This window comes from Myxine glutinosa, chromosome 10 (genome assembly GCF_964187855.1).
Source record: "Myxine glutinosa chromosome 10, kmMyxGlut1.1, whole genome shotgun sequence".
NCBI classification, from domain to species: domain Eukaryota; kingdom Metazoa; phylum Chordata; class Myxini; order Myxiniformes; family Myxinidae; genus Myxine; species Myxine glutinosa.
The window spans coordinates 11680729-11693584 of NC_136270.1; the positions used below are offsets into that span (position 1 = coordinate 11680729).

The window sequence follows — 12856 nt, forward strand, 5'->3', positions numbered from 1 at the left end:
ATCTTCACCAAAATCTAAACAATTCTTCCTTATCACATAACCAACCTCTCCACCAAATTTCATCTGAATCCGTCCATAACTTTTTGATACATCATGTTCACAAACAGACAGACATACAACAAGCAGGTGAAAGCATAACCTCCGCCCACCTTAGGTGGAACAAACCAGCCACCACAGACAGAAACCAAGTACCACCATGGAAATGAAGATGAGACACAAAGAGAGCAACTGAGAAAGGAAACGGGACCCATACAACAACTTCAGAAGGAAACCAAAGCCCAAAGCTAATGAAGAGATTCCAAAAAAAAAAGAAAAAAAAAGAGCAGAGAATGCAAACCCTCGCCAGGATGTATTTTCAGTGGTTGTTAAGGCTTTTGTGTTAAAAAAAGATATGGCGGCCGAACCACGTGACCGATGACGTCATCATTATTTTTTTTCTAAACTAATTTATTCCTACGTTATGTTCAAGAAATTTCATCTTGATTGGATGAAGTTTTGTACTTGTCGAATTATGACGTCATAATGGAGGCACCTATGACATCATCATTAACATATTTTGTTCCCCATGGAGAGTTCTTTACAATGAGCCATGTCTCATTTTTTTCTATTCAGCTTTTTCGGAGATATAGAGGTGCAAAGTTTGTCGGTTTTTCCAAGATGGCGGCCGAACCACGTGACCTGTGACGTCACAATTATCATAAAGACTCTGCATGGGTGTCACTCCCATCCTGAAAGTTTCGTCTCAATAGGACATATGGTTGCTGAGAAAAACGAGGTGTAGCCCATATGGACGGAAGGACGTGCAGACAGACGGACGGACGGACAACCCGAAAACATAATGCCTCCGGCGACTTTGTCGGCGGAGGCATAAAAATTAATTCAAAGGCTGAAGGGTTTCAAATGATTTATTGAACTTGAAAGAATTAAGAAAGCCTGGCAGTAAACAACAGATGCTAAAATTCAGTCATAGCAAAACCAAGGGTTATATTATTCACAAAAATATTCACCTCACACATCCCAGGCCATCAGGTCCCCGAACGCCCCCACCACCACCCCAAGTCCTCAACTCCTCCCCCCCACAAATCCCAAGCCATCAAGTCCCCGAACTCCCCCACCGCCACCCCAAGTCCTCAACTCCTCCCCCTCACAAATCCCAAGCCATCAAGTCCCCGAACTCCCCCACTCCCACCCCAAGTCCTCAACTCCTCCCCCTCACAAATCCCAAGCCATCAAGTCCCCCAAGTCCCCCACCCCCACCCCAAGTCCTCAACTCCCCCCTCTCACAAATCCCAAGCCATCAAGTCCCCCAACTCCCACACCCCCACCCCAAGTCCTCAACTCCTCCCCCTCACAAATCCCCCAACTCCCCCACCCCCACGCCAAGTCCTCAACTCCCCCCCTCACAAATCCCAAGCCATCAAGTCCCCCAACTCCCACACCCCCACCCCCACCCCAAGTCCTCAACTCCCCCCCTCACAAATCCCAAGCCATCAAGTCCCCCAACTCCCCCACCCCCACCCCAAGTCCTCAACTCCTCCCCCTCACAAATCCCAAGCCATCAAGTCCCCCAACTCCCCCACCTCCACCCCAAGTCCTCAACTCCCCCCCTCACAAATCCCAAGCCATCAAGTCTCCGAACTCCCCCACCGCCACCCCAAGTCCTCAACTCCTCCCCCTCACAAATCCCAAGCCATCAAGTCCCCGAACTCCCCCACTCCCACCCCAAGTCCTCAACTCCTCCCCCTCACAAATCCCAAGCCATCAAGTCCCCCAAGTCCCCCACCCCCACCCCAAGTCCTCAACTCCCCCCCTCACAAATCCCAAGCCATCAAGTCCCCCAACTCCCACACCCCCACCCCAAGTCCTCAACTCCTCCCCCTCACAAATCCCCCAACTCCCCCACCCCCACGCCAAGTCCTCAACTCCTCCCCCTCACAAATCCCAAGCCATCAAGTCCCCCAACTCCCACACCCCCACCCCCACCCCAAGTCCTCAACTCCCCCCCTCACAAATCCCAAGCCATCAAGTCCCCCAACTCCCTCACCCCCACCCCAAGTCCTCAACTCCTCCCCCTCACAAATCCCAAGCCATCAAGTCCCCCAACTCCCCCACCTCCACCCCAAGTCCTCAACTCCCCCCCTCACAAATCCCAAGCCATCAAGTCCCCCAACTCCCACACCCCCACCCCAAGTCCTCAACTCCTCCCCCTCACAAATCCCAAGCCATCAAGTCCCCCAACTCCCCCACCCCCACCCCTCAACTCCCCCCCTCACAAATCCCAAGCCATCAAGTCCCCCAACTCCCACACCCCCACCCCAAGTCCTCAACTCCTCCCCCTCACAAATCCCAAGCCATCAAGTCCCCCAACTCCCACACCCCCACCCCAAGTCCTCAACTCCCCCCCTCACAAATCCAAAGCCATCAAGTCCCCCAACTCCCCCACCCCCACCCCAAGTCCTCAACTCCCCCCCTCACAAATCCCAAGCCATCAAGTCCCCCAACTCCCACACCCCCACCCCAAGTCCTCAACTCCTCCCCCTCACAAATCCCAAGCCATCAAGTCCCCCAACTCCCCCACCCCCACCCCTCAACTCCCCCCCCTCAAAAATCCCAAGACATCAAGTCCCCCAACTCCCCCACCCCCACCCCAAGTTCTCAACTCCCCCCCTGACAAATCCCAAGCCATCAAGTCCCCCAACTCCCACACCCCCACCCCAAGTCCTCAACTCCTCTCCCTCACAAATCCCAAGTCATCAAGTCCCCCAAACCCCCCGCTCACCTCCACCCAAAGTCTCAACCTCCACCTCCCAACTATGTCCCATCTTTGCTTTCTCTCCCCTCCCTCTCCGACCACGACCCCAACTCTATGTCCTCTCCTGCCCCTTCCCCTCCTCATATAAGTGAAAGGGCATTCTTCCATCGATTATTACAGATTTAATATCGTATCACTACAATCACCGAGTTAGAAATTGTCTTACTTGGGACGTCTTTATCATTTCTTGTCAATAAACGACTATCTCAGTATTCTGGTGTATTTTTTGTCACTGATTTGTGGTTATATTATCATTATACTTTCGGTAGATGTGCAAACCAATGACTCTGAGCCTATACACCACCAGTTGTGCAACAAAAATGCACATAACACAAAATTGCGTGAATATTGATATTTGCAGACCTCCGCATGGACTGTCCAGACCCAAGAGCTCAGCCCTTATCTCAAGCCCCTTTTGCATGTTACTATGTCCAAAGCCCCGCTGCATTAACGGAGGGTTAAATGAGGTATTATCCAGCATTATATGTGATGTGGGTGCGAAGTCTACCCCGTTCAGGCACAATCGTGCAACTTGCATTTATATACACAGCGAGTCAAAAGTCCGGAGTAATGCTACATTTTTTTTCTCTTGCAGTGAAATCTCCCTGATGTCAATCATGTATCCTTCCTATGTTTTCTCGACATTTCTGGACACACACTCACATACTCGTACTTGTGCACCATCGTTGTCCAGGCATCGGTTTTGCCTAAACGGTTTCTCTATCGTAACGGTTACAATTCTGGAAAGGTAGCACAAATAAAAGCTTATTTTTTTCTTGATAACACGAAATGGAATTTTTTTTAATGGAATTTAGGTTTATGTAAACTTGAAGAAGCAAAAAAAATAAGTTTTTTTTCTTGTTAACAACTCAGACTCTCAAACAGGTACCACGTGTAATGTCAATAGGAGTCATATACATATAGTAAGGCCCAATCATGTCTCTCACCCGTAATTGGACGGAACAACCAATCAGTTCTCACCTAATCAAATGAACGTGGCACGTGTTTGGGCGTCTCAGTAGAGTGTGTTTTCGTCTGTGCTGTCTCTGACGACTCGCAAATAAGCCATGAAAAAAGGTGCGGTGCCTGATGGGGGTGTCTAGCGTTGGGATTCCCATGTATGTGCTACTTGTGAATGTCTGCAGCTGCAGAGGAATCCAGGTAGGGTTTGAAAAAGCAATATAATTTTGTCTTTCCCCTTCATCTCTTTGTACTTCTTGGTGTAAAATTTGCTTATTTCTAATTTATTAATTTCATTAATACCATCTCCCCCTTTCTCCATACCTGCCTCGAGACTAACGGCTCTCATTTTAAACATGGGTTGTCATGCTGTATGGATCCTTATTAGCAGACCGCCATAGTCCAGACACTGCTCGAGTATAAAGAAAGGGTCGCATATGATTGTTGTACGTGTAAGAATGAAGTTCCATCGGTTTGAAATTTTTTGAGAGAGATGGAAGATAATGATGAGACCCGTCAATGTGTGGCTTTTGGAATAAAATAAAAAAATAGCCGAGGATTTTTTTTTAAAACTGTAAAGTGGAAAGATATTTTACTTGATATAATCAAAGGTTTCCCTTCTTTCATACACCAGACATGACTCAAGAGCTAATGAAATAGAATTGTGTTCCCCGGGCCAGAAGATTCAGCGTGCAAAGTAATAAAAGGAAGGAAGATGCAACGTACGATCTTATTGAATGGTGTGAGGGATGTGCCGGCTTCTTGCTTTCAATCCACTTCGCCTTCAAAATTCTTACGAAGCACCCTCTTTGTTGGATTGGCGCAGCTGAAACGCTACTCTCAAAGTGGTCATGGTCATTAGTAGAGATGTCTCGTCTTACATCTTCGTCGATGTTCACCTGTGAATTCATTCCCTTTTATAGCTCGTTCCATTCCTACAAAATCCCATTAATTCCCTGATGAATTAAATCCGCCAGCCAATCAGCATTCACGACAGAGGTGACTTGCCCCTTGTGTCAGTGGGTCAGATTGCAATGTTTCTAGGGAATAAAAGACTGAATTTATCTCCACGTCCATCGAATTATTCTCATTAAGAAAGCAGCAAATTAAACTAAATACTGATGCAAAGATGGCAACAGCTTCAATTTATCATCGAGGTACATTGCGATTGTGTTGCTGTTTTGATACATTTTATTGAAAACTACTGTTCCTACTAATGGCCAATGGCTCCATTTATTTCCATCTTCTCTTTTCCATATTTTCATCTTTGGCTAAAGGTGGTGGAAGAAGAAATGCGGGAAAGGGGGTAAAATAGAGAAGCAAATCGGGCAAAATGGAGAAGATTTTCAAGGGGCCCGCAAGGCTACCCCCGCTCTGGCAGGGGAAATGGCCTTAAAATGTCTGTTGTTGTTGTTGCTCTCCTGGTGTTTGAGAGTGTCTTTGGCACGTCTTTCATGAACCGGATGGCCAGGCCTCGCGTTCGACTGACTGTGCTGGAATTTGAAATTTCTTAAGGGTGCCGGTGATAATTCCCCTACATTTCATGAAGGACACCGTGCCATTTTAACGTCCACCAACGGACAAAGTGGGAAATCTCAAAAGGTTGTGTACAGATTGGGCCGAAACTTGGTGGATGGGTTGGGTGTATGATGAGGATGAATCGATTCCATTTTGGTTAAGATCTAAATATGGATTCGGATATGAGAATTATTTAATTTTTTGTATGAAGATCCGGATCTTCCGGCTTAGTGTCCGTATCGGTTGGATGGCACAAACGGTGTATCGAACCGAGGCTAGTCAAATCAAAGGTGAGTGCAGGCTCCGTTAAACAATCCCGTGAGCCCATCTATCTTTGAATTAAAACTGGTTTATAAGCAATTTTACTTCTGGGAAGGCCTGCTTTTAAAATCCACCATTTTGCAAGGACTAGATTTGAACGCTTATCCTATTCTACTTTTGTCTCTCCCTTTTGTGGTCTATCCGAGTGGATTCTTGCACCTGGCCTCAACTTTTGCCAACCATTAATTTGACTTTAATTGCTTTACTTTCAAGTCATACATTTATGCCAAGGATTGCGACACCATATTCTTGGGTTAAATCCCGCATTGCTCATGAAAATACTGCTGGGTTCTTTCATCCTGCTGGAAGCCTTTCCTCGCACATCCGACGTGCTCGTCGTCCACAAATGTGTTTGCAACACAAAAATTCAGTCGAAGCTGAATTATGCCGAGACAATGCAATTACTTACAAATTTTAACAATTCATAAGACCTTTTCCCCCAGGATTTCAAAAGCTTCCACTGCGACTAAACGTATTTCCGAGGAAAATCAAATTCCTGTTCTCGAGAAGTACCCTTTCAATTTTTTTTTCTGGTTGCCCTTCTTTTCTTTTTTTATCAATATGTTACAAATGCAAAAACAGCAACATTTCAGCTTTACAAGCTCTCAGAAATTTTACGCAAAAGGAAAGGTTTCTACATTCGCTATGGAAACTAGAAACCTGGATAATGCTGCCGCCATCTTATTGCAGGATCACATCTCTGAAACTAAGTGACGTCTGGCACCTGTGGCTAAAATAGTTTACAGCCATTTATAGTCAAAAAGTGCATGGGTGTTAATTTTGGATCGATCTACATGAATAAAAGTTTTCGTTGAAGTGAAAATACTTGGGCTGCCAAGATGGCTGACGGGTATGTGCACGGGCCTTTTGAGCTGTCGAGCCTGGGTTTGAATCTCAACCCTGTTATATAAACTCTCACCCTGGTGTTTCGCAGGCAGGGCGATTCATCAATGTGTCCGCCAGCCATCGGAGGGACGTTAAGCCGCTGGACCCGTCTGCCAGCACTGGTTGTCGGTGGACGTTAAAGATCCCACGGTGTCTTTGGCAAAGAGCGAGTGATTTATCACCGACGACGCGGAGGACAAATTACAAATCCCTGCCATCTTCGGTCAAGCGTGAGGCCTGGCTTTCCAGTTCGTGAAAGACTCGAGTCAAAAACATTCTTGGCTGACCCCGCAAGATGGGAATAATTGGGGCCTAAAAAAAAAAGGAAGAAAATAAAAAAAACTCATACTTATGACAAACAGACATAGATTACCAGTTATAATTAGTAAACACATCTTTCGACTTGAGCATCGCAATTAAGGTCCAAGTTTGTATTAATGAAATAAAATGACTTTTCAAGACCACAGTTACACTCCTTATAGTTGCTGGCAGTAATCTAGCAACGACTACACCACCATGCAAACAAACAGTTAGCACCATGTACAAAAGGTCAGGAAAGGGGCAAAGATATAAAAGAAAAGTACGGAAATTAGAGAATATGTCTCTGATGTACCATACTCTGTCACAGAGTGCTGATGCTGCCAAAGCAGTTTCTCAGCATTGGTTACACTAGGTGGTTTGCCATTGCCTTCCAGCAGTAGTTGGGGCAGGAATTTGTAATTTGTTCATGGTGCTGGCGATAGCTCGCCCGTTGTTCATGAAGGACACCATGGGGTCTTTGACATCCACCAACTAATGTTGGCAGATGGGATGTCTAGTTTAACGTCCATCCGAGGGGCGGCACACATATTGATGAATCACCCTGCTTTTGAAACACCAGGATGGCAGTTTATAGTTGGGCCCAGATTCAAACAAAGGCTAGACAGCCTAGAGGTGAGTGTGTGTACCTCTCGGCCATCCTGCCAGCTCAGAGAGGAATTTATAGGACATTCAAAAATAAAAGGGGGGTTGGGGTGTCTTTAATTGTACCACTTTGTCCAATATGTAGACAGCTTTTTGGATCAAGCAGAGTTTTAGCCAATGATAGAGGGACATAAACTGTTCAGAAATCCAGAAAGGCACTTCACTTATTGACATTAAACCAATTGCAAAATTATGTTGTAACCAAAACAATTACATTCAGTGGTGACATGTGGAAAGTAAAGCATCTTTCTTGGGCAAACCATATTTCCAAGTTGGCTTCCAAAGCCAGATGCTGATTGGGCATCCTGATTCGTACAAAGTCCTTCCTTGGCACACCTGAACTCTTATCCACCTACAAGTCCTTCATCTGCAGCTTGATGCAGTACTGCTCTCCACTCTGCCTCACACCTTGCTCACCTTGATGCCGTGGAAACCAAGGCCTCTAGGATTATTGGAATCTTCCACAATGAAGCGGAGTCTATCACTTCACCATCGCAGACAGATCAGTGGTCTATGTCTTCTACCACCTCCTTTCTGGTCTTGCACCCTTTCTTTCTATCCCCAGATTTCTGCAGGTAGCAGAAATACCTGAAGCGCTGTATATATATATATATATATATATATATATATATATATATATATATATATATATATATATATATACATAAATTATATTAAAAAAGCAGCCCCATATTATATGAATAAAACACAAGGCGGTTACTTACATGATATAATGTTTTTCCTGCTTTTTGTGCAAGAGCATGTCTAGACTGGATCAGGCATAGTAGACATGGTCTTCGAGATACTTTCTTCTCCAGGTTATCAAAGCAGATCTCGAAAGAGCACAACGTGATGCATGCCAGGGCTGCATCGGACATTCAATATGCCTCGGTGTGCATCGATCTACACACTAACGACAAGGTCTACACACTAACAGAGCATCGCATACCGAGCACCTGGGCTACCTCGGACGATCTGTTCGGAATTTCGTTCCACGAATGATGTGCTAAGACATACGCATCGTTATTTATTATTGAACATAAAACACAGAATTTGCAACAACAACAAGGATCAACACTACGATGCATTTAGTGGACTCCCTGATTAGTAGATTCGCTATGAAACGAGTACAACCGCAATAATGTTCAACACAGGTAAAGCTATATGTTTAACTACTGTCAGTCTGAGGAAAAAACCATTTACAAATCGTTCAGTCGGACTTTCAAATAGCAAGATGGTCTTTGAACTGCTTGGTCTTTTGAACTGTCGTTCAGAGGAAAGCCATTGTATTATAAATTGAAATACAAATAAAATTTGATTACAAGTACAGTTGAGACAACTTATCCAACAAAGATAATTCCACATGAGAACAGAAATCCAATTTCAATAGCAAAGACATAACGGCTAGCTCGGAAATAAAATTTGCAATTTATATGCATACATACATGTATATATATTATATATATATATATATATATATATATATATATATATATATATATATATATATATATATATATATATATATATATATATATATCATATTTAATTATAATATATTTTATTTCTTTATAACATATATTTATTTATTTCAAATAAATATAATATATATATATACAAACATATATAAATTAATATAAATAAATATAAATATAGTTAAATAAATATAAATATATAGCTATATAAATATAAATAAATTTATGTACATGTAATATATATATATATATATATATATATATATATATATATATATATATATATATATATATATAATATATTTAATTATAATATATTTATCTAAAATATTTATTAATTTATTTATAACATATATTCATTTATTTCTAATAAATATATTTTAAAAAAACAAACAAAAAAATATATATATATGTGTGTGTGTGTGTGTGTGTGTGTGTGTGTGTGTGTGTGTGTGTGTGTGTGTGTGTGTGTGTGTGTGTGTGTGTGTGTGTGTGTGGCCGGAGGGAAGTGTGCAGAGCAAACCAATGAATGAAAAAACATGCGATGCAATAATTGACATCTCTTAAGAAACATCACAATGTATTGAAAATGTTCCTTTGAACAGCAAACGTTTTCATCGTGATGTCAGGTATGGCTGTGACGTCAGGTACGGCTGTGACATCAGGTACGGCTGTGCCATAAGACTATTATTGTAAGGAAGCAAAATTATCACTCCCTCAAAGCATTTCCATAATGCCGTACTGTACGTTTCCTATTGCAAAACGTGATGCCTTGAACACCCAAGGTATCATCGAGGATTTAACTACAGAAAGTTTATACAATGGGGAAAGCCAATTGTTCATTTCCGCATTTAACATGAGGTTCACGTTATTTGTAAACATCAGGTTCAGGTTATTTTCTAAACGTCCAGCAAATGACATCCCACCAACGTTTCTTGCCTTCCCTACAAGAAAAGAAGGCAACAGCGAGCAGGAATAAAATCGTTGGAAAACTTTAATATACAAAAATGGGATAAAATATGACAGGGTCAATGTATATATATGGCTTGTGGCATTTAGGCCGAGCTGCGAGGAAAACCGCTCACGTGCGGCTCCACCTGGTCTTTCACAGCTTTACCTTTGGGTTTCTGATCAGCTTCAAGGGACCAGTCCTAGGTATGCACCGACCCGCACTGCCCTGCCAAGCTGACACCGTAGCATAGAAATACATTACAAATGTAACAAACCTGCGAATAAGAATAATATAAAACAAAACTTATCCCTTCGCTAACAAGTCCATGGAGGATAAAAACCTGCCGCTTCAAGATCAAAAAGTGGACCTTTCGGCGAAAGGATGGAAGAATAAAGTTAGAACAAGTTATCAAAAACGTTTTACAAAAAAAACCACGTTATTGTGAGAATTTTGCTTGAAGTACAGGGCCTGTACAATATTCACAAAGAAAAAGCAACTTTCAAAAGCCAAAAAGAAGTGGCAGGAGGATAAAAAGGGGCAATGGCGGCGGAGAGCGTGGACGAAGGCAGGGGTCTAGTGTCAGACGGTCGTCTCGCCGTGAGGTCGGTTACTGAGTCTACTGTAGAAGTTGCGCCAAGACTGTAGGGTCTTCCCGGACCAGATCCAGAAGCCGGAAGTGATGCCCACGATTAGCGTCATGAGGTACTTGATCATGAGGACCGTGAAGTCGGGCTTCATGCGCGGGTACTGACTGTACGTGCACGGGATGGCGAAGCTCTTGCAGGTCTTGGCGATCCAGCTCTTCTGCCATTGAGCACGGAACGCCTGCTCGTAGAAGTAGCAGGCGATGACGATGGTCGCCGGGACGGTGTAGAGGACGCTGAAGATGCCGATTCGGACCATCAGCTTCTCGAGCTTCTCCGTCTTGGTTCCGTCGTGCTTCATGATGGTTCTGATTCGGAAGAGGGACACGAAGCCGGCGAGCAGGAACGAGGTACCGATGAACAGGTACACGAAGAGAGGAGCCAACACGAAGCCGCGCAGGGCGTCCAGGTTGTTGAGGCCCACGAAGCACACCCCGGTGAGGACGTCACCGTCTACCTGTCCCATGGCGAGGATGGTGATGGTCTTTATGGCGGGAACGGCCCAGGCCGCCAAGTGGAAGTACTGCGAGTTCGCCTCGATCGCCTCGTGGCCCCATTTCATCCCGGCGGCCAGAAACCAGGTGAGGGACAGGATGACCCACCAGATGGAACTCGCCATGCTGAAGAAGTAGAGCATCATGAAGAGGATGGTGCAGCCCTCCTTCTTGGTGCCCTGCACTACGGTCTTGTAGCCGTCTTCGGCGAAGCGGTCGTTGCACACGATACGGTCTTGGAGCACGAAGCCCACGATGTAAGCGATGGACACCACGGCGTAGCACCCAGAAAGGAAGATGATGGGTCGCTCCGGGTACCTGAAGCGCTGCATGTCTACCAGGTAGGTGAGAACGGTGAATAGCGTGGAGGCGCAGCAAAGGATGGACCACACTCCGACCCACATGCGGGCGAACCAGAGCTCCTCGGTGTCGAAGTACATGAGACCGTTGGACTTTCCTTGCTCGCAAGGTGCGGAGCAGTCCTTTTCCCCGAGGAAGTGGTAGTTGAGGTAGGGAGGAACCTTCAGGGCACGTGGACACATGAACGGGTAGTTGTAGGGTCCACCACCTGAGCCAGGGCCGCGAGGTCGATACGGACCCGAGTCCCCGGGACCCCGCGGAATCGGGGGCGTGGTCGGGTGGACCCCGGACGCCTCGTCCGAGTGGTTCTGTCCCACGCAGATTCTGTCCGAGCCGTGTACGGGGAAATTCTCGCATCGGAGCCGATTGGGCCACTGGAAGCCGAACTTGTTCATTAGAGCCTCGCAGCCCTGGCGGGCCCGTTCGCACAGAGACCTGCAGGGCGGGATGGCCTCCTCGAGCACGGTGCACACGGGCGCGTACATGGAGCACAAGAAGAACTTGAGCTCGGGCGAGCACTGGACCTTGACGAGCGGGTAGAACTGGTGCACCTCGAGTCCCGCGTCCTCCTGGTTCGTGTGTCCGAGGAGGTTGGGCATGATGGTCTGGTTGTACGCGATGTCCGTGCACAGAGGGATCGAGATGGGCTGGCAGAATCCGTGCTCGGGCACCGAGATGCCCTTGTCGCCGCCGTGACCCTGCGCTTCGCAGAGCAGGAGGAGCGGAAAGCAAAAGAGGAGTCGCGTCCACGAGCGCCAGCGAACCGACCTATTCGTCGCCTCCGCCATTGCACGCTAAACCCAGTGCACACACACCCCCAGGAAACCCCCAAAAGTTTCCTCCCCGAGTGCGCAAACTCCCGTGTTGGCTACCTTTCGGTCCCTTCTCCCGCTCACGAATCCCGTTTCGAAACGCCGAATCCGTGTGCTCCGCAGTACAACATCGATGCGCACACAGACCCTCCAGGAACGACCCGCTCGTCCTTTCCGACGAACTCGTGCGAGGCGAGACCGCGAGAGCGCACGAGCCCAGATTCCTCGCCGGCGCTTTGTCCAACGCAACTGTTTCAAGGCGGCCCGCGAAGGCCGACCGCTGAGCTCTCATCGAGGAAAGGGCCGCCTTGAACAGCTCGGACAATTACTCGAGTGGCCAATAGCAGCGGCGTCCCACGCACGTCCATTGGTGGGGTCGTTTGAGTGACGGCCGTCGAAGACCCGCCCCGTTAAAACTCCGCCCTCTAATTATCGGAACCGAGATAATATCGGCGCGCTCGGGCTGCTGATATGGCGTATGATGAGGCATTGTTAGCGGGAGCCCCGAGGGGCTCAATTTTCTCACAGTCGCGGGTACAGGGAGGGAAACGACAGACAAAAGGAGGCTCAATTCAAAAGAGATAATGAACTCGTGATTCATGTACAGAGAGCGTCGGTTATGCCCAAGCACGAGTCGCCACTCCGACGCACACAAGGAAA

General features: G+C 46.3%; 1 protein-coding gene across 1 annotated transcript; it reads right to left on the reverse strand.

The window, feature by feature from the left end:
- Positions 1–9910: 9910 nt before the first annotated feature.
- LOC137434243 (frizzled-2-like) lies at positions 9911–12451 on the reverse strand. The gene has a single exon (XM_068127061.2). The coding sequence runs from the start codon at positions 12170–12172 to the stop codon at positions 10466–10468; it is 1707 nt and encodes a 568-aa protein (XP_067983162.1). The 5' UTR covers positions 12173–12451; the 3' UTR covers positions 9911–10465.
- Positions 12452–12856: the final 405 nt, after the last annotated feature.